The sequence below is a fragment of the Anomaloglossus baeobatrachus genome, chromosome 4 (assembly GCF_048569485.1).
Source record: "Anomaloglossus baeobatrachus isolate aAnoBae1 chromosome 4, aAnoBae1.hap1, whole genome shotgun sequence".
Lineage (NCBI taxonomy): Eukaryota > Metazoa > Chordata > Amphibia > Anura > Aromobatidae > Anomaloglossus > Anomaloglossus baeobatrachus.
This window is the reverse complement of record NC_134356.1, coordinates 298,526,410-298,549,970: the sequence shown is the minus strand read 5'-3', so window position 1 is coordinate 298,549,970 and position 23,561 is coordinate 298,526,410. Positions and strand designations below refer to the sequence as shown.

Here is a 23,561-nt window from a genome sequence, read left to right as displayed (position 1 = left end):
TAGAGCAAGTCTTTATAAGCAGTAATTAATCCTGACATTCTATCATGTTATATACCCTACATACATAGTAATAACTTGATATGCCGTATATTATACAATTTATAAACATGTTTCATTTTCTGTGGCTGAACATATGTCTCTTTCTAAATCATATTACTATTTGAAATGATATTTTGAAAAATGTCTGTGTCTGAAATTTGTTAATCTAAAAATGTGTAATAATCTAGCAGGATCTAAAGACCTGGATCATAGACAGAACAGAGATATCCAATTGTGAAATTGCAGTGATTATAAATGCATTGTTTTAGTAATGGCCCCTATTTTTCCTTTTGTTCCTAAAGATTTTCCATCTTTATAAGTGGGGCTTTTATACTTTTCCATGACTGTCTGAAAATCTAGGATATCTCTCATTTTGAGAACCTGTCAAAGCCTATTAAGGTATTTACTATAAATTGTAAAAATGCTTCTATGGAAGAACTTGGTTATTTCTGATAAAAACTAAGAATGCATATCCCAGGCTGTTTTCAGCTTGTAATGGTAGGAATTCTATATATTTCATAAAATAGATAGTAGAAAAGGCTTAGGATCTCATCCCTGTGTAAATCCTATTGCTAACTGCTTAAGGCTGTCTTAATAATAAGGAAACATCGTCCAATAGAGGTGTGAAATTGCACAGAATGCAGTTGCAAACGACTAACATTTACTCATATTGTACAAATCCTCAACGATACACAATTTCCCTTGTTTTGAGAGTCATAGTCAATTATACTTTCCAATAGAGTTAAAAAAAATATGCTAACATATACCGGTCAAAAGTATGCCAAAAGAATACATCATTTGGCACATGTCTAGTCAACTATAGGAAAAGGGTACATTCTTGTACACCATGATGTATATACAAGACATTGTGTGAGCAAGGCCTAACAACAATTGCTTGAAAGGTGGAAAGTATCCCGAATTTCTAAGTCTATTTGTGTCTTTTCTGATATTTTCTGTTTGTTCTAAGTGCTCAATATGAATTTGAAGGAGATTGAGTTTCTCTACTCCTAAAAATGTGTCTAACTTGTTGTTTGCAGTAGAACGGACGTTTGTGAAATTGAAAAGTATTTTGGAACACTTGTAAAAAGTCAAAGTAGGTTTATATTCCTTAGTTGACATTTAACCTTCTTAAATTTATGACCGCCTCTGAGGATATCTCGGAGCTCTCTGTATTATATTTTGCTTTAGGAATTATTACAATTTGCAGAATGTGTACTTTTTCATCTATGCCGTTAATGCTACAGGCAGAACAGATGATAGAGGCGAGTTGACTGCACTTTGGAGCTGTAATACATTTTAGAGTTAGTCTGGTGTGCGGTTACGTAGCCAGTGAATGTCAACATGGCTGCATCTGATGTACTGTGTCCTTAGGGCAGGCAACTTTGCATTTATGTTGGAACACAGCTGCCTCATGACTAGTTCTTCTACCGCAGGGTTTTTTCATTATAACAAGAGAGATAAATAAAGAATGCCTCTATGCGCTTAAGGCAAGTCACAAATTATCTCCGAAAATTATTAGTTACTCAATATAATAATAAAATTATTACAGAAACTCAGTAAATATGTATCACAGTTGCTCTGGGCATCCCGTAGAATGCTAGTATTATGGAATTGTATGATTTCCATGGGCTAATTACTGACAAGACAGATGGAAAGAAAGCCAAGAATTATGAAGAGAGAAGTCAAGTCATGAAAATAACAAGTGCCAGCAGTATGCATGTTCAGAGTAGACAGATTCCCTTTAATATAACACCTATGGAAGTCTAAAGGTCAATTGGATAGATTACCTTTACATAGTTCAATTTCAATTGTTTTCATAGACATAAGCAGATTTTTTTCTCTTAAATCTACATGAATTACAAAGGCAAAAAAAATGCAGTGTTTCATCATAAGCAATATTAAAGATATTATTTCCAATCTATTGCTTCTGAGTGAGACATCTATATTAGTATGCATATAGAGGCAATATATAGTGGCACATGGCTTGCTCTGCACAGCAATGTCGGGATTCTCTCTAATAAGCCTTGATCTCATAGCTCTATTTTGCTTGAAGCCTTAATATCAATGAATCCTTCTCTATTGGCCAAACTGGACTTTGTCATGGATTGCATATCCCATACAAATGAGTCAAATCCATCTACAGGAGTGTTCAATATTGATGGACAGACCCAGACTGTAACATTTTGGATCAGCGCAGGGACAACAGAACCCGAGCACAGACCCTGGGCCTGGAGTTCTCAGGGAACTCTGGGTAACGATCTGGGCCCGGCCACGCAGGTAATAAAAAAAAAAATCAAAGAAAAAAAGAAATAAAATAAGAATAAAGAAAACACTTTATACTTACCGGTCTCCAAACAGCTGTAACTCTGCTTCCATGCCTTTCACTCTACTTTTGGGGCCGCTCATTATCTTTTTGCATATGCACTGCTTCTCCCACCCACCAGCAGTTCCGGCGTCTCTTATTGGTTGCAGTGAGATAGTGCTCCCAGCCTGTTTGACAGCGTGTCTCACTACAACCAGACACGCTGTGTGTGTCTAGATTAATGTACAAATAAATAAATTAAAAAATTGGCTTAGGATCCCCACGTATTATGACATCCAGCACAGATAAAGCATATGGCTACAGGCTGCAGCCCCCAGCCATGCGCCTGTCTTGGCTGTGTATCAAAATAAGAGGAATCGCATGTGGCTTTTTAAAACATTATTTAAATAAATCATTTAAAAAAAAAGACGTGCAGTCCTCCCACAATTTTGATACCCAGCCATGATAAAGCTGACAACTGGGAGCTGGAATTCTCAGGCTGGGGAGACTCATTGTTATTAGGACATCCCCAGCTTAAGAATAGCAGCCTGCAGCTGCGCAGGATTGCTGCATCCATTAGATGCGTTATCCTGGAACTTTACATGGCTCGTCCCAATTGCCCTGGTGCCATAGTAATCGGGGTAATAAGGGGTTAATAAAAGTTCACAGCTGCCACTAAGTTCTAGAGTAGTAATAGGAGGTGTCTATGAGCTCCCTCTATTACTAATCTGTAAGTGAAAAGAAAAAAAGTCAAACTTTATTTCAAAAAACATACAGACAAACACCCTCTTTCACTCTTTTATTAACCCCCAAAACACCCAAGTCCAATGTAATCCACACAAGGTCCCACAATGATTCCACCTCTGCTACATCTGAATTGAAAGCACGCAGGCATAGAACATGACCACCCGCTGTGAGCTGAAGTCAGAGAATGAGCCACAGCGATGAGCAGTGACGACACTCATTAAACTCAGTAACTTCACCTGAGGTTAGGTTACCTGCAATCACTCGTAGAGGACCGTGGGAACCTTCAGCTGTGACCGCAAACAACCTGAGTGACGTCACCACTCATTACTGTGGCTCATTATCTGCCTGAAGCTCACAGTGGGCAGACATATTATATGCCTGCACGCTGTCACTTCAGATGTAGCAGAGCTGAAGTCGTCGTGGATCCTTGTGTGGATTATGTCAGACTTGGTTGTTTTGGGAGTTAATAAAGGGGTGAAAGAGGGTGGGTTTATCTATTTTATTTCAAATAAAGGATTTTTTTTGTTGTTTGTGTTTATTTCTTTTTACGATTAGTAATGGGTTGTCTCATAGACACTTCCCCTTACTAATCTAGGGCTTAGTGGCAGCTGTGAGCTGTTATTAACCCCTTAATACTCCGTTGGTCACCACACCAGGGCAATCGGGATGAGCAGAGTAAAGTTCTGGGATTGTTACATCTAATGGATACAACAATCCTAGACATCTGCAGGCTACTATTTTTAGGCTGGGGGGCCCAAATAATGATGGGACTCCCCTTCCCGAGAATACCAGCTCCGAACTGTTGACTTTATTATGGCTGGGTATCAAAATTGTGGGGGACCACACGCCCTTTTTTATAATTGTTTATTCAATTAATTAAAAAAAGAGCCACATTTGGTTCTATTTATTTTGACACACAGAAAAGATAAGCACACAGCTGGGAACTGTATAATTTTTCTGTGCTGGGTATCATAATACAGGGGCCCTTATGCCAATTTTTTTATTTCTTTATTTATACATCAATCTAGACACACAAAGCACCTCTGATTAGCTGCAGTCAGACATGCTGGGAGCGCTGTCTGACTGCAAACAATCAGAGACGCCGGGACTGCCAGTGGGTGGGGGGAAGAAGTGCATATGCATGAAGATAATGAGTGGCCCTGGAAGTAAAGTTAGTGGCCCAGAGGCAGAGTTATAGAAGTGCTGAGACCAGTAAGTATAAAGCACATGCTATAATCCCCCATTCCCTTCTACCACCATTTTTAAGCCCCTTATTCAGGTCACCATAGACTTATATGGAGATCGGCATCCGGCCAGATATCCGAGATCAATTCCGGGTCTGAACTGTGTTTTATTTAACCCGGTGGGACCCGCCGATCCCTTGTATCTACGAGTGCACCCATCACTAGTGTTTACTATTATTTTTTTTTCATTTTATAACTACTATCAAATAGCCTTTTACCTGCCATTTAATCATGCATATGCCAGATGTATTATTAGATATTACATATTATAGCTATTGTATTATATTATATTGAGTTCACACTATAAGCAAAGCATATATCATAATATCTGTCATTAAATGTGTTTTTTTATTAACAATGTTAAAATAAATATTTAGTTTTAATAGATTCTGCATTGTGGTGCTATTTTATTGAATAAAAACATGTTTTTTTATTTTATTTTGTATTATAATAAATGGAATATTTTCTTTCCATCATTTGTTAGTATATTTATTTCAATTCATCAACTCCATTTATATTAGTATAAATACGAGGGGCTGCTGATAAGCCTTTGGCTTTACTCAGAAAAAAAGAAGATAGGATGATGAAACTTTACATTTATTCCACATACTCTTCACTGATGTCAACACACTTCTTACATCAGTATCCCAAGTTCTGTAAGCCAAGCAAAAAGGATTTTGGTTCTTCCTCAAACCAGGCATCCGTAGCAGCCATGGCATCAGAAATGGTGTGATATTTCGTTCCCTTGAGATGTTTCTTCAGATTTGGAAACAGATGACAGTCGGAGGGAGCTAAAACTGTTGAATAAGGTGGGTGGTCAACCAGTTGGAAGCCTAGCTATATCCAGTTTTGCCGTGGTCGCTTGTGCAGTGTGAATGGAAGTGTTGTTTTGCAGGAACAAGATTCCTTTGGACAGCTTGCCATGCCTTTTGGCCTTCAGAGCTGCCTTTAATTGGTCTAAAAGTTCAATGTAATACCTTGCATTGATGGTGGAACCCTTCTGAAGGTAGTCCACTAGCAGCACGCCCTCCTCATCCCAGAACACAGACGCCATCACCTTAGTGGCTAATTTTTGCACCCTGAACAACTTTGGACAAGGTGGACACTGTGCCTCCACTCTTTTGACTGCTCCTTGTTTTCAGGGTCATACAAATTAATCCAGGTATCATCCATAGTGACCAGTCGATGCAGGAAGTACTTATCAGTTCGGAAACGCTGATAAATGGACCAGGAAGTTTTCACTCGCATGCTTCTCTGATCTGTTGTCAAACATTTGGGAACCCACTTTGCAGATAGCTTCCTCATGTCCAAATATTCATGGATAATGACACAAAGACGTTCACGAGAAATCCCCATAATGTCTGGAATTGCTTTAGCTGAACTTCTTTGATTCTCCAGTATGAGGTTGTGCATAGTATCGACAATCTCCGAAACAACAACCACTCTCTCGGTCGTCCAGGACGTTCCTCATCATTGGTGCAGAAGTGGCTCATTTTAAATTTGGCAACCCAGTTCTTAACTGTGGAATATGAAGGGCATTGATCCCCCAATGTTTGCGACATATCACCATGAATCTCCTTCGTGGACTTTTCTTGCAGAAACAAGAATTTTATCCCACCTCTGCTCTCAGTTGCTGTGAATATAACATTATACTTCGCCATTTTGTTTTCCCGCGTGCGTATAACACTGTTGCCATAAGCAACAAACACAAAATTTTGAAAACATATGATAGACGCATAAGGCTTTCATGTGATGTAACATTCGTTACTATAGAAACAAAAAAAGATCACAAACACAAAGAGTTATCATCAGCCCCTTGTAAAAATATATATTTTTTATTATGATTTGAGAAAATGGATTAAAATAGATGTCCTCCTTATGTTAGACATTCATATTTATAAATGCTTCCAAAATCATTGCCTATCTTAATAAACATTTTGCCAATTTACATTATTGGCTAGCAAAATTTGTCATTTCATCTCATTTTTAAAGTAATTTCTTATAGTCTACTTTCCACAAAATGACTCCTAGCTAAGCGCCTTTTTATTACTTTTAAGGTAAAATACTTTTACATTCTGTGTGTTATGTATCTTGGATGTATGTCTGAGAAAGAACATTTTCAGATCTGAAATAACATATAATTATATTCTGTATTAACATCTTTAGTGATTCAGCAGTGACATGTTTATTTGAAATGGTCTAATCCTTTTGGAGACTGCAAACCGGAGACACATCTGTTATTTTCCTTGCACAGCAGAACCAGAATAAAAGAACAGTGAACTTGAGAACCCAAGTCTTATTGATATGTAAAGGAAAACAGCGTTTTATGCAACTGCTGAAATTAAACGTTCAGTTATGTTGATGGTTCTCTTTAACTGCATGAATTAACCCATTTTTATGCTTCAGTAATGTAGCCTAGATTATTTTTCTATCCATCTTACTGACAGTTATGAAATGGCTTTCTGTTATAATTAAGCATAATGGTGTAGAGGGGGTTGGTTTACATATATGCAAGAATGAAACATTTCAGATAGAGATGAGCGAGTCTGTTGAGATTCAAATTCAGCAAATCACAAAATTATTGGGTGTCCCTTATTGTGCTCCAAGGTCTTTCCCAACATGACAGCATAATAAATGTTGTATTTTAAAAATCCCCTAGAAAATTAACACTAATCCCATTACTCATCTGTCCGGGAGTGTCACACGATGTTCAGCTCTGCACACACCTGCTGGCACTGTGGCATCAGACTTCGTTCACACTGCAGAATCTGACAAGCAACCTGAGGCTGGTGGAATGTTCAGCTTGAGCCGGGAGGTGGCTGGTTCTGGTTCACTGATTTCCAGCTCTGCAGGAGTTAATCGCAGCAAACTGGTGAGCAGAACCTAAGTGCTCAGGTTACTGATTGCCAAGGTTTTGGTACCGTGTTAGCCAGTTGAAAAATTATTGAATGTTCTCAGTGAGAGGAACAAAATTATAATCTTGTGATACCTTTTAGTTAGCCATTAAAAGGTATCACAAGATTATAATTTTGTTCCTCTCACTGAGAACATTCAATAATTCCTATCTCTAGCATGCCTTTCTCCCTTTCCATGCCAATGTTAGCTCATGCGAATCCGGTCTTGTTGTTGCTTCTGTTTATGGTGATTTGTGCTGTGCTTCTGAGTGGTGTGAGCGTTCCCCTGTTGTGCGTTATGTTCCTCCCTTTTTGTTACTCCCCTGTACGCATATTATCATTATGTATTTTAAGTGCTGTATGTATGAGTTTCTGTTCACCCCATCTGTGATTATTTGTGGGGTTTTGGTTACTGGGTTTCCAGCCCACTCCATGGATAGGGGGAGGTATTATCAGGGCTTGGACAAGAGCCAGGGCCACATTGGAGGCTCAACCCTGACTACTATCATGTCTACTGTTGAGGTAAGGGACAGCACAGGGTCCCCAGTTTTAGGGTCAGCCTAAGAGCCCCTGTACCATCAGTACTTCTCCATGACAGGCAGCTTCCACAGCCTGCCATCAAATTCTTAGCTCCTGTTCTTTCCTCCTTCCACCTTTGTGCGCATTAACATTGGCCACCTTCACTTTAGGCACTTGTTCAACTAGGGCTTGGATGTCATGAGCCCACAGTATCATCACTTGTGTTATGTGCATTGTTAAGTCGTAATATCACAATATTATGTTGTGCGTAACCGATGTGATGGCACAGGATGTGGACACAGATGTCGATCACAGGCCTTGTCAAGTTTGAAGCTATGACTTAGTTTCAAGAAGACCAAAGAGATTGCATGTGGCAGGGTTAGAAGAAAAAAAAGGCACTGAGGACTGGATATTGGCCTACAGGGATGGCAAGTCAGGTAAATGGTGAAATGAGTGTTATTATATTTCTTTTAATCGATTGACTGGTGCAAATTGGGAAAAATCTGGAGTTTGGAGAATATGGATTTCTGCTCAATTTGAATACAATTTTGTCATACTGCAAAAAAATTCACACCCCTCTAATTTCAGACATTAGTATTGTTTGAGAAATTAAGAAGCATTATTGTAAGAGTTTGGAGATTTCCATAGCACAATCAAAAAAACAGAAATTAAGAATTAATATTAAGAAGAAAATTAAGAAGCAATATATTTAGAGTTTGGAGATTTCCATAGATTTAAGAGTTCGTAGATTTCTGTAGCACAATCAAAAAATAGGAAACAAACAAAATAAAGACTATTATTTAGTGATGTTCCACAAAATATATTGACTAAATCACTATAACACTAAAAAAGAATGCAGCGCATGTAAAACATAGCTGCCTTTCTATAGTAGGCATTAATACTGCTAGGCTACTACACTTGTTTTCTTTTTTTTGTAATTTTATGAGTATTTTGCTTATTATTATTATTATTTCCAAAATTATCATTACTATTAAAATTGTATTAATATTAAAGGGACATTACAGTTTTGAAGAGCTATTTTCATATTCACTGTTAGGGAATTCTGTGGAAATAGATGGTCTCCTGTTCAGACACTTCATTACTTGACTGTGATTGTGTGAGGTTATAAAAAACATCTCTTCAAATAGAGGATTGGGTTTGTCTTGTGCTACACACGCAAATCATTCATGCACATGGGAACTGTGAAATGCCTAATTTTCCTTGTGGTGCTGCTCGAGGAAAATTGAGCACTAAAAGCTCGGTTCCACCACTGATTATAGACAATTATTGGAGGTCTCAGCAAGTAGATACTTCATTTCAGTTCATAGTCAATTTTAATAAGTCAGAACTGCTCAAAGTTGTATACCCCTTTAAGGGACTTGTTGACTTTCTTGAAAAAAAGTAACATCATGTGGTATTCAATGAAATAAAGAATTACTGGGTACTAGAAGGATGCAAACATTCCTCCGTACTGAGAACTATTTTTTGTAGCTATTTTTAATTCTAATACAAAGGGTCCTGATTGGGGAAGAGCCCTACTGGAGTCAATGTGCTCGGAAATAATAGAATATAAAAAAATATATATTTTTTTATTTGGACACAGTACTCTAATTTTTGAGGCTTGAGAGGTATTTACTTGTATATAAGTAAAATATATCTTAAAAAATAGATTTAAAAAACTGTATTAATTCATAAGGCTGTGGGTTAGACTAATAATTGGTTCTTGCTTTACCTTTAAACATTTTGAGTGTCATGAAATATATATGAAATGAGAACTGTTATGAATTAAATTGAGAAATATTCACAGTATTCCCATGTAATTTCTTATTAAATAAACATTTGAAGAATCCACTTTTGAACCCCCAAAACAAGGAATAGCTACTGTATATCAATAAAATCTTTAGAATTATGTCCCTCTTCTATGAACAAGCTTTTCATCATCATTTCTATAATGTTTCTTTTTCGAATTTTAAGATTTTGGTAGCATCTATGATAAAACAGAAGATAAAAGAATTATTGTGATAGGAAATTACTTGAGGGGTCAAGAAGACTTTAGCGAACAGTAAAGGCTAAAGCCTGTAGGGATATCTATCTTACTGAGTGATTATTGAGCCTGGATCTTTTATTGTCTCTGTTTGTGAACTAGAGCTGTCACCGTAAGACTGAGCATGCTGTTGAAATGAAAACAGCCTCGAGAAAAACAAATGGGATGAACGTTAAAAAGATATTTAGGACGTGACACAACATAGTGAAAAATGGGAAGTGAGAAGTGACTTTATACCACAAACTTAACAACTCTGTCTCCCCAAAATTATAGTTTGAGTCAAAATAGTCTTACGATACGAGGCTGTAGTGTCCCAAAACTTGCATTTTTCAGCACTATAATGTTATGATGAATTATACAGACAACAGAGGTAATTTCCTGTATACAAGGAGACATTATAAATAACTCATTATGTACTTCCTTTCCATTAAAAGGAGGTCATGCACCCGCTGAAAACCACTACCTCCTACTGGGCTACTGTTATGGTATTACAATAAAATTCTACTAGAAGAAAGGAACGTCAAGATTGTTGTTTGTTTTCTTAAAGTCAAAAGTCTTCTCTAAACGCTCTGACTGAGAATGACAGCACAAGCCTAACAGCGCAAGGCATAACATGTTTTACAAGGTTTAGTATACAGTTAGCTTGAGAATGATTGAATTACCTGACACATGGAAAGCGACCGAGGGTCAGAGATTATTTAGTGGATGAGAAATAATAAAAAGGAAGGTAAAGCTTTAAACCCTGCAAAACCTTCTAATTCTGGCCTATATGCTACACACAGATTATAGTCTCAGTGATCGCGGAATTGAGGATTTTTATAAATCTATCTATAGAATAATAGAGAAGCACTAAAAATATATAACAAAAGGTGCTAAACCCTCCTGTACATATACCTTCTTTGTCTACTAAATATAGTGAACCATGGGGAGGCAGCACTGAAATCAGTTATGTAAAAAAGTGGACTTTATTAGCCACATTTTACATAATTGATTTGAGTGCTGCATCCCTTTATTTCAGGCTTGCACCACATATGGCCCGCAAGCTGAATTCGGCTCCACAAGGGTTTTGATGCAGCCCACGAGAACCGGGACATGCCAATCCCTTCTTCCTATACTTAAATCTATTTGCGTCTTTCAGAAACAAATACATTTGAGCACTTTAGGGTTGGGACTGGGACAGAGGTTCTTCCATCAGCCCCAATATGCAGCAGTATAATGAGGTCAACACGCTACTAACCTCATCACATTGATGCTGGGGCTGGGCCACAGAGGACAAAGTGGGGACTGGTAAGCTCTCCAGAAAGAGCTGAAGATAAAATGTGTTTCAAGATTGGTGTTAATTTCTAGGGGACAAAATGGAGCAATGGGGGACATTATGGAGCTGTAAGGGATATTATTGAACTATGGGAGAAATTATGGAGCTGTGTGGGATATTATAGAGCTATGAGAGATATTATGGAGCAGTAGGGCCAGTAAGGAGTTGTGGGGGACAATATGAAGCTGTGGGGACATTACAGAGCTGTGGGGGATATTATGGAGCATTGGAGCAAATTAGGGACCAATCAGAGACATTACGGAGCTGTGAGGATATTATGGAGCTTTTGGGGACATTATGGAGTAGTGGGGGATATTATTGAACTATGGGGGCATTATGGAACTATTGGGGCATTATGAAGCTATGGGGTATATTATGGAGTTCTGGGGGATATTATGAAGCAGTGGTGGACATTATGAAGCTGTGGGGGATATTATAGAGAAGTGGGGGATATTATGGAGGAGTTGAAGTCATTATGGAGCTATGATGGATATTATGGGGCAATGATAAGTTTTATTAAGGTAGCATAGTAGAGCGTGTAATGTGGGGACTTTATGCAGAGATGCAGTGTGGGGGATATTATGGAAAGGGGCTGTATGTGTGGATACTTTGTAGAAAGGCAATGTGAGATTATATTTTGGATAGGGGCAGTGTGTGGGGGATATTATTGAAAAGCAGTGTGAGATAAAATTATAGAGAGGGACTGTGTGTGAGGATATTGTAGAGAGGGGCTTTCTGTGGGAAATATTTGGAAAAGGGGCAAAAACTGTTTGGGGGAGATATTGAGAGAAGCATTGTGTGTGGGAGATATTATGAAGAGGGGCAGTGTCTTCAGCAGATATTACAGAGAGGGGCAGTGTGGGGGAGATATGGAGTGTGGCAGTGTGTAAGTGAAATATTAATAAGAGGGGCAGTGTGTGAGGGATATATTTTGGAGAGGGGCAATGTGGGATAGTATGGTGGAGTGGTAATGTGGGGGAGATATTAAGGAGAAGGGTAGTGTAGAGAGATATTGCAGAGAGGGTCATTGTGTAGAAGAGCATTGTGTGGGGGAACATTACGGAGAAGGACAGTGTGGGGGGAAATTATGGAGGGGGCAGTGTATGGGGCACATTATGGAGAGAGGCAGTGTCGGGGAGATATTTTGTGCAGGTAACAGTGGAGGTGCAGAGTGGGAGATATTTATGGTTCTGGCACTGTATTCACATACTGACAGTGGCACTGTCACTGCATGCAAGTATTGGCGGTGCTACAGGTACGGCATCCATGTGCTGATGGTGGTTCTGATCTTGTACACATGCAGCAATCCATAACTTGCTTCATAGCTATGTTAAGACTTAAAAATCCTCAATATTAGGAAATGTGAGATTATGAGGAGAATTTGCTGAGTTTTTGCTCCAAAAACTTAGTTCAAGTTATCGTGTGTTCACACAGTTTTTATGGAGGAGAAACAATCAAATCCTCCTCAAATACTCAAAACTTGCTACTGGTGATGTATTAATGTACTGATCGTGGTTCTGGTGATGTTTTCATGTAAGGACTCCTTTTTGCAGGCCTTGGGATTAGTTCAGTATGGTGACGTGGCCGTTGGATCAAAACATTAATCTATCTATCTCACTGTCTCTCTGTCTGTCATGAATACATACTTACCTGTTTTATATATGCTGCTAATCATTCAGTGACTACTGATTACTATCTATGTAAGATTTAATTGGGTTTTGTGCAAATGTCCAAATATATTCAACATTACAGTCTAAGAAGAACAATATTTCAGCTATGTGATTTCTTTTAATGTTGTATAAAAAAGCTCAATCTGATAGTGAGCAAAAGGGTATAGCGTCATCTGAAAAAAAGCTTCCATAATGAACTAATAAAGGTATAACCTTATACTTTTCTAATATTTTGTAACTACATATAGTTTAAATCATTGGTTGAAAAAGCATTAGTCATTACTCTAACATATATAGTACAAAATAAAAAGTATGTCTACATTCTGGGATGGGCATACCATTCTAGCATTCTGGGGCCCAATGGGTTAAGCAACCTATTGTCATCTTAAAAGTAGTTTTCTCCTTTCAATTAAATTGCATACAAGATTCAGAGCTAAGAAACCTCATTGCTTACAATTAAGGCCCTGTCACACACAGAGATAAATCTTTGGCAGATCTGTGGTTGCAATGAAATCATGGACATATTGTTCCATTTGTACACAGCCACAAACCTGCCACTGATTGTCCACAATTTTAATGCAACCACAGATCTGCCACTGATCTGCCACAGATTTATCTCTGTATGTGACAGGGCCTTTACTGTTGGATTGATGTATAGGAATAGTTGGGCACTTTATAATAAGCTTTCGGATAACAGGGGGCCCATATCTAGTCCTTGCACAGGGGTCCTCTACTGCCTGTGTCCACTACAGTCTATGTTAAACAGGTTAATTACTTGCCTATGCACAAAGTGGTTTACCCAATCATCTCCTGTTATTGAGGGAACCATAAGACTTATTAAAGAAACACTAAGCCTATAAATGTATGGTAAAATTAAAGAAATGTCTCTAGCACTTTCTGCATGATCCTGAAACAGTTAATCTTGTAAAAATCCAGCAGAGAGAAAAGATTTATACCTCTGGCTGGTGACCCACTTAAACCTCAAGACCTCAGCAAAGGGGCAGGTCTTAGCCGTCTTTCGTCCTACTGCAGATACATAGCAGGGAAGCTTCTGCTACAGCTACTTCTCTTGCTTCTTTAAAGCATGTAATGCATCCATTGAAATCAGTAGGAATATGTAGCCTTGCTTGACATACTTCTATAGTACGGCTAACAGACCGTGAGCTAAACCTGTGCCCTAATAAAGTGCTATTAAGTTTTTATTTTTGAAGGAACTAAACTAGATGATCCCATTTACGGCCTCTCATTTTTTTCAGAGTTTCTAAACATTTGAACTCTAAGTTAATTTTTCATTCTTATAAGATTGCTTGTTGACATTATATTTTTACATTTTTAATACTTTTTTCTGATACAGTATTTATTAATTCCAGAAAAAAAGCTGCAGCATGCTATGTGTAAATTCAGCCTTAAAGGAAATTTGTCAGTAGGATTTACCATTCTAAGCTGTCTATATGGGCATACAGGTTAGACACTCAACAAAAATATAAAAATATTTCAGTTTTTGCTCCCATTTTTCATGAGCTGAACTCTAAGTTCTAAAGGGGGCTTTACACGCTACGAGATCGCTACAGCGATCTCGTTGGGGTCACGGATTTTGTGACGCACATCCGGCCGCTGTAGCGATGCCGTTGCGTGTGACACCTTTGAGCGATTTTGCATCGTCACAAAAACGTGCAAAATCGCTCATCGGCGACATGGGGGTCCATTCTCAAATATCGTTACTGCAGCAGTAACGAAGTTGTTCCTCGTTCCTGCGGCAGCACACATCGCTCCGTGTGACACCGCAGGAACGAGGACGCTCTCCTTACCTGCCTCCCGGCCACAATGCGGAAGGAAGGAGGTGGGCAGGATGTTCGTCCCGCTCATCTCCGCCCCTCCGCTTCTATTGGGCGGCGGTTCAGTGACGTTGCTGTGATGCTGAATGAACCGCCCCCTTAGAAAGGAGACGGTTCGCCGGTCACAGCGACGTCGCAGGGAAGGTAAGTATGTGTGATGGGTCCGGGCGATGTTGTGCGACACGGGCACAGATTTGCCCGTGTCGCACAAACGATATACCGATATTGCAATCTGTAAAGCGGCCTTAAGACAATTTCTATGTACACAAAAGGCCTTTTTCTCTCAAACATTGGTCACAAGTTTGTCTAAGGTCAGTTTCAGACATTCGTTTATAATCAGGTACCAGTCACACGCATGGTTATGGTTACATGTGTGTCATACGTGTGTCACACGTGTGTCATGCGTATGTCACACGTGTGGCACACATGTGACATCCGTGTTTGCATACGTGTGACAGGTACCGGAGAAAACACGGGTCTGTGAAATAAAAAGATTTTCCATATTTACCTGCTGTCTCTGGCTCTGCTGCCTCACGCTCATGACCGCCGGTCATTATATTCATTGATTATTCACCGCACTCAGGACCTGGAAGCAGGAGCAGCACTGGGGACAGCGCCGGGCACAGTACAGACAAGGACAGCATCGCGGGGACAGGTGAGTATTCTGCAAGCACAGTGACATCCAGGAGGTCATTGGAGTTCCCAATGAACTCTGATGATATCCTGATGACCCCCGCACACCCTTACAGCTTCACGGGTTAATCAGAGTTCATTGGGAACTGTGATGAGTCCTCGATGCTGTCCCCGCGATGTTCCGGCTTCAGGGTTCTCACTACACACACACACACACACCCAGAACACACACACAAGTATACACTGAGCACATATACACAATTATGTATACACACAAAGCGGACACACATGGATACACCGAGCACATACACACACATAGTGCACATACATGTATACACTGAACACACACACACTCAGCTGTATACTCGCCCAGCAATGTGGTCCCCAGCACTAAAGTCCCCAGTGGTGCTCCGGCTTCCAGCTCGACAGGGCACTAAATATTCAGTGAGTATAATGAGTGGCGATAAGGAGGGGGAGGTAGGAGAGCCGGAGACATCACCGCTGGAGAGAGGTAAATATAGAAAATCTTTTTATTAAAAAGACCCGTATTTTCTACAGTACGTGTCACACTGATGTCACACGGATCACATCAGTGTGCGATCCGTGTGACACCTGTGCTGCTGGAGAAAAAACGGACATGCCTGTGTGTGTGCATGCAGGGTTATGAGAGGTCACACGGACGTGTGAGTAACAGCAAATAATAACATGGGTACGTGTGGCATCCGTTTTAAAAACGGATGTCACACATACCTGAAACACGGATGTCTGAAACCAGCCTAAATCTGTATTTGCTGAGATAATGCATCCACCTCACAGGTGTGGCATATGAAGATGCTGATTAGACAACATGATTTTTGCACAGGTGTGCCTTAGGCTGGACACAATAAAAGGCCACTCTAAAATGTGTAGTATAAAGAACATCCGGAGGGTGGGAAACCAGTCAGTATCTGGTGTGACCATCATTTGCCTTACACAGTGCAGCACATCTCCTTCCAATAGAGATGATCAGGTTGTTGATGGTGGCCTGAGGAATTTTAGTCCTCTCTTCTTCAATGGCTGTGTGAAGTTGCTGGATATTGGCAGGAACTTGAACACACTGTAATATACATCGATCCAAACTGGGATGTTTTCAGCTTCCAGGAATTGTGTACAGGAACTTGCAACGTGGGCCATGCATTATTAGGCTGCAACATGAGGTGATGAAAGCTGAATAAAATGATACCCTGATATTTGTGATCCGATGTTTTATTTCAGAGAATAAATGTTGTTCTTATATGCAAATGAGCTGTTAAGAACTATGGGCCTGAGTCAGATCTGCATAAGAATCTCCAGAGGATATGTAAATGAAATTGGGGTATTATCATTGTGAACCATTGAATGATTGACATTTTGCTCACTTAATCACAGATAGCTCTACAGTGAGTCCAGAACTTACACAATACAGCAGAACACTTTAAAGCAAAGCTAACACAAAAGAGAAGTCCCATTGCAAAAACAATTGCTGATGATCTCACACAGTGCTTCAGTTTCCATCTCACAGACATTCATTGCAGGGGTCAGGGCAGTACAGCAGAGCTGACAGCTCTGTAACAATACAACGGCACATGTGGTTGTGTTTGTAATGAGACAAAGTTCAACTCTGCTTTACTATGTTAGTATCAGGAACAGCTCTTGCATCAGAACTACCAGCAGTATGAGAGGACAAGTGTGGCTGCAAGTGTTTGTAATGAGACAGAGTTCACTTCTACTGTAAAGTACAAGTTCTGATCTCATTTCAGAGCTGTCCATGATTATAAGAGCACAGTGTCAATTATTATGAGAGTCATACTGGTAATACCTCATTTAAAATATTCTCAGGAGGAAGATTCTTGAGGAGCTTTGTGTCCGGTCCATAGATCTTGACAGCTAATTTACATAAAATGAAATGTGTATTTCTCTGGAATAAAACATCGGATTGCAAATATCAAAGTATAATTTACTTCAATTTTGTAGGACTTGCACGCCCATATAGATGGCTTAGGACTTGAGAGTGTTGATCCTACTAACAGATGCCCTTTAAGGGGGAACTAGAGGTAAGGCTTGACAAATTTGAATTTCAACTCAAAAGCTATAAGACATTGGTAGAATTCTTCTTGTGAGGCTTAAGATTTTTTTTTTAATTTAAGGGAATTGTTGGTGAATTTTTCTTGCTCACTGTGTATTATGGACAAAAGTTAAATTCAGCAAAATATGTGAAATGGTTCAATGATCTATTGGCGAAGCTGAATTTTGGGCTAGTGACAAGGCTAAATATATCATGAATATCTACTGGAATACTACCTTTCCTTTTAATAATTTTAGTTGCCCATCTTTAGAGGAAATCAGTTTTGATAATTTTTATTCAATGAGCTAGACTGAAACCATTTCATCCATGCTTTTTGTGCAAAGTTTGTCTTATCTGGATATGAATTTTACATGTAAGATATTTAACAGCAAAAACAGTACAATCACCACATATCTAGAAATACCATGTAATATCTTTGAATCAATAGAAATACCTTAAAAGTGAACTGCTCATTGAATGAAGGGTTAAGGGTCTTTCTGTGGACCTTCGTTTCATATTTCTTCTTTTTATCTGGCAGCAAAAATAGCTTCACATAAGGATCTGATGTACCTCCCATATCTAATGCAGGTAGCTCAGCGGCTTGAATTATCCCCACCATCAGCTAAAAATAGAGTAAAAGAGACATGACATTCAACTCTAAAAACGTAACAATACAAAGCATAATCCATTGCTCTCTACAGAGCTTAAATACCCAAGCCAAGAATATATATGATTTCTCGTATTTGTAATCTCAATCTATACAACATAGAATGATGCTGAAGAACAGTTTGTATACATTGTTTGCTGTAGAAAATAATAATGAGAAAATTGCACATATGCTTCTAGCTTCTCTTACATGAATTGTTCAACCCTAAAAATAGCACATGGAGATCTCCTGCCACTCCTTCATACCACTGCCTGGGATGACCACTGGATTGTTTGTCTCTTCTTAGGGGTACTTTGCACGCTGCGACATCGCTAGCCGATTGTAGCGATGCCGAGCACGATAGTCCTCACCCCCGTTGCAGATGCGATCTCTTGTGATAGCTGCCGTAGCGAACATTATCGCTACGGCAGCTTCACACGCACTTACCTGCCCTGCGACGTCGCTCTGGCCGGCGACCCGCCTCCTTCCTAAGGGGGCGGGTCGTGTGGCATCACAGCGACGTCACACGGCAGGCGGCCAATAGAAGCGAAGGGGTGGAGATGAGCGGGACATAAACATTCCGCCCACCTCCTTCCTTCCTCATTGTAGGCAGGACGCAGGTAAGGAGATGTTCCTCGCTCCTGCGGCTTCATACACAGCGATGTGTGCTGCCGCAGGAATGAAGAACAACATGGTACCTGTCGCTGCATCGAAATTATGGAAATGACTGACACTACACAGATCACCGGCTTTCGACGCTTTTGCGATCGATTATCGGTGCATCTAGGCTTTACACGTTACGACGTCATTACTGGCGCCGGATGTGCGTCACCCTCGATTTGACCCCGACGATATCGCAGTAGCGATGTCGCAATGTGCAAAGTACCCCTTAGGGTATGTGCCCACAATCAGGACACACTGCATCCTGAATGCAGCGGTTCCTGACCTGCGGGGCCTCGAGTCTCCTCTGCAGGAGAATGCAGGAGACCGCAGCTGCCCATGCCCACGATCAGGGTTCTGTGCGCTGTGGTGTCTTGCATGTGTTCTCCCTACAGAGGATGCTTTAAGCGTCACAGCAAAGATTTGACATGCTTGCGGGTCAGAAAACCACACCGGAGGTCAGTTTTCGCTGTGGGCTGTACATGCACAGAGGATATGGAATTAATAGAAATCCCATCCACTGTGCTTATGCTGTACAATGCAGCATTTTGGAGGCAGTAAAAACATGCTGCATCCAAAACATTGCAAACACTGATCATGGGCACATACCCTCGTAGTGCAATCACACATTCATCTGGAATGTCAGAGTGCTGTCCAATTTTTTTTATTCTCCGGCATTTGGACCCATAGAGTGTCAATTCTCCATTCATGAATTCTTGATAATCATCCAAGAAAAAACTCAGAGCATATAAAATTCTGGCCTGATGGGGAATGGAATAGCACATGCTCAGTGGTTTTGTGTTCTGTGCGCTAAAAAATTGGGTGGGTGTATGCACTCTTAAAATAGGGTTGGAGCCAATCACCAGCCACAGTAGTGATGTGTTAGTCACTACTGTGGCTACTGGGCAATAGTGCTGATAAATAACTTTATATAATTGTGCATTCCTTATTCATTTGACCTGGCACAATGTCAACTAACTAAATTCTTTGCTGAGTTAATGTATGGGATATGTGCTTCTTCCCTAAGTTTCTGTACTCAGAAACCTAGGAGGGGACAATCACAGAGGTGACTAGCATATATGGCCATCTATGTTGTACCCCAATAAACACTTTGAGATTCCATTTGAGTATACAATAACTTATGTTAGATCGACATGATTTGGAAATCTCAAAAGGAAAAATATGTGAAAAGATCTTTTTCCTGTGAAAAGTTTCTTTTAAATCTCTCTAAAACAATACATTTGTGAAATTAATATATTTACGCTAATCCGTTAAGCTACTGTATATTTGTTATTCATTTCTTCACTAGTCAGACAACGATAAGCCAGAAAAGTACATAGGTAGTAAGGAATACAAACATTTCTGAAATATAGAAAATATAAGACATAAAGAAGACATTTCAAAGTAGGAGATATTGTAACTTTGTATTATTGTAATGATATTTTATGCAAGGGATGGATCTAAACAACACCTATAACTTTACATAAAAGACAAAAAACGAGTCTATGATTTTCAGTCAGTGAAGTGGAAAATAATTCCCTTCCTCTTCTGAAATGTTTGCTGAAAATAAGCTATCATGCTCCTACAGAGCTCTTTGGTCATGCCTCCCTTTGAAGCCCAATGAAATGCACTGTGTTAGGTGAATGACAATTAGATTCCCGCAGCATGAATTATGGAAAGACTGCATAATACAGAAATACCTGCATGATGTTTGCATTTTACTTAACAGTCTCAAAGTAGCTTAGCTGTTTGTTAGTAGCCAGTGGCAGTTTGTTTTGGAGTCCTTATATTTGCTGGTATGAACCATAAGAATAATATAATGCATGAATAGGATTTATTTATCCAACTGTTTCGTAAAATTGACCTTGTTACCCATTGTAATCATAGATCAACTTTTTTTTTTAACTATTTAGAATATATATGTACAGTAAGGGCTTTTTCAGACATCCGTGATCATCAGTTCGATCTTGGATCACAATGCATGGAATAGCATAGCTTTCGACAATATATTTCTTTAACGCTTTGGTCATGACTCATGAGACTGAAGAAAAGCCCATACAATGTGATCCGAGATCGGACCGATGATCACAGATGTCTGAAATAGCCCTAGACTGTAAAATAATTAGATATGTGTATCAAGGCCCACCCTTACTATATAATTTTGGTAAGCTAAATCCACTGGATAAAAAGATACATTAATTTATTTGTAATTATGTAGAGTTGTAGATGAAGAGTTTGTCTTAAGAATAAATATTTATTTACACTGTTAGATCACACAAAATAGAATATATTCTTTGGATATTGTGGGTGGCACGGTGGCTCAGTGGTTAGCAGCGCTGGGGTCCTGGGTTCTAGTCCCACTAAGGACACCATCTGCAAGGAGTTTGTATGTTCTCCCCGTGTTTGCGTGGGTTTCCTCTGGGTACTCCGGTTTCCTCCCACACTCCAAAAAACATACTGGTAGGGAATTTAGATTGTGAGCCCCAAAGGGGACAGTGTTGCCAATGTATGTAAAGCGCTGTGGAATTAATAGCACTATTAAAGTGAATAAATATTATTATTATTGTCTAAAACACTCCATTGCATAGATATTACTTTTATGTACTATTTATGTTTTGATTTTTTTATTATAGCATTCCACTAATGTGTCCAGTGTTGGTGAGAAAAGGCGGTTCAGGGGAATGAAAATGTAAGCTATTTTCTTCAGATTCATGAGAAGTAAATAATAATACTTATCCTTTGGGGTCCTATCTATATCCAAGAGTATTGGGTAGTCTGCTATATCTATACACAGAAGCACTTTGATAAAATGATTCTATTTGTAAGATTGTTCACGTTTGTGTGATCTAAAAGAGTAAATTCATCCCCTCAAAATCTGGCCATATTCAGTTTTTTCATTTTGGTTTTCCTCCCCTTTTTCTGAGAGCCCTCATGTTTTTATTTTTCGATTGGCATAGTCAGATAAAGGCTTTTATTTGGTTGGTTGAGATGTAGTTTTGAATGAAACAATTAATCTTACCACATAATGTAGTAAAAAGACGAAAAAGTTTGACTGTAATATGGGAAAATGGGTGAACAAAGCTAGTATTATTTTTGAATTGTTTTTAATATACTAATTATATTATAATTTTTTTTATTATAGTATGTATTTGTACTACTTTTGAGACATTAAAAATGTCTAAAAAAATCTTAATGTGTATTTTTTTTTTTAAGACCCATAATTTTTAAAATTTTCCATTGTTAGAGCTGTGTGCGGACTTGTTTTGTGTGGTAGTTTATTAGTACCGATTTGGGGTATAATTGACATTTTGGTCATTTTGTGTGGCATCCTTTGGGGATGTATGGCTACTTTGTGACCAGACCAGTCCATCACCCTCCTCCAACAGAAAAGCAGCCTTAGGCCTGCGACACACATCCGTGCCGCCAGCACATGTTTGTCATTTTTTACACGTACCGGCGGCACGGAGACACGTTAAGCAATGCTACCCTATTGTAGCAGGCACACACACGTAAAACCACACGGAACGTGTGTCCATGTGCGTTTGTACGTGTGTGCGTTTTCCAAAGCGCTGACATGTCAGTGTTTTCTCCGGCAGCACGGGTGTCACACGGCCCGCACCCGTACCACACGGGTGTAGTGTGGATGCGGTCCCGTGTGACACGCGCCGGAGAAAACACACGTGTCAGAGAAAAAGAAAAAAACATTAACTCACCTTCTCCTGCCCTCCTGTCTCTGCCGCTGCTGCCTCTTGCTGCCGACCGCCGCTCATTATTCTCATTTAATATTCACTTCACTGCGGCCGGCAGCAGCGGGGAGACGGGAGAGCTGGAGACCAAGGATCAGCACCACAGACAGCAGCGCGGACAGCAGGAATGACCAGGTAAGTATGTTAATTACTGGTTCTACGTGTGCTATTGCGGATAACACACGTAGAACACACGTGTCCCGCACGTACCAGAGACACGTACTTACCTGCACGCAACACGCAGGGAAAATACGTGTCTCTCGGCATGTGCGTGATTTTCACGTGAGTGTGGCAGAGGCCTTACTGTGAGGTGTTTTACTAGTATAGGAGGCTGATGGTCTGATCTGGTCACTGCTCTTCCATCAGCAGATACTTGATGGACAGAAGTGATGGTCTGTGTGTGAAGAAAGCTGCACTAATGAGAAGAAGTTGCCAACATCTAATTGAGAATCCATAAGTGAGCTCGTTCTGACAGAAACTTGATATTTCTTTTATCTGTCTTTCAGCTAATTTTTGACTATCTTGATGTTCAACGTGCCAGGAAATGGAGAGGCCATAAAAGCTAAACGTTGCCAAATTTGTAATACAATCCAATTGCAAATTTCTTTTTTAGTACACAATATATGTATTTAAGAAAAAAGTAATTGTCTCCAACTAACTATGGAATTATGTCTACTTTAAGATTTAAAAGTAGACATAATTCCATCGAGTTCGAGCTATATAACCTAACATGAATTATTTACTTTAATTTACTATTTGGTCTAAATAGTTTTATGTTTTCATAGATATGACTTTCACAAATTCTGTAATACAGAATAGGGTTATTTCTATTTTTTATTTATCTCTTTAGCCTTGAATGACAGACCAGGGTCTAACTGAACTTTTATATTATTTTTATTTTTTATTATTTGTAATTTTTTTTTACTTTTCATTGTATTTCTCACTCCCCCTAGGGAATTTGAACCTGTGTTTGATCATTTTAGTTTTACAGTATGTAGTACAAATAATGGTCTCCTATGGAACCAAGATATAGGAATCCATCATCACACTGCAATCTTGGGTGTGAAATACTGTAATGGCCATTTAAATGCCACTATACGGGACTGATTTAAACATGTATATTGTTAAAAAAGAGATTGAAACTAGCTTCTGTCTCTACTGAGCTTACTCCATACACCCCACAT

At 39.4% G+C, this 23,561-nt stretch overlaps 1 protein-coding gene across 4 annotated transcripts in view; it reads right to left on the bottom strand.

Annotated features, from left to right (window-relative positions):
• Positions 1-23,561, bottom strand: part of SYT1 (synaptotagmin 1) — a 926,220-nt gene that overhangs the window by 189,346 nt on the left and 713,313 nt on the right. For all 4 annotated transcript variants that reach the window (XM_075344934.1, XM_075344933.1, XM_075344935.1 and 1 more), the window contains one exon: positions 17,780-17,947. In XM_075344934.1, the coding sequence (XP_075201049.1) occupies positions 17,780-17,947 (168 nt within the window). The remainder of the gene's footprint in view (positions 1-17,779; positions 17,948-23,561) is intronic.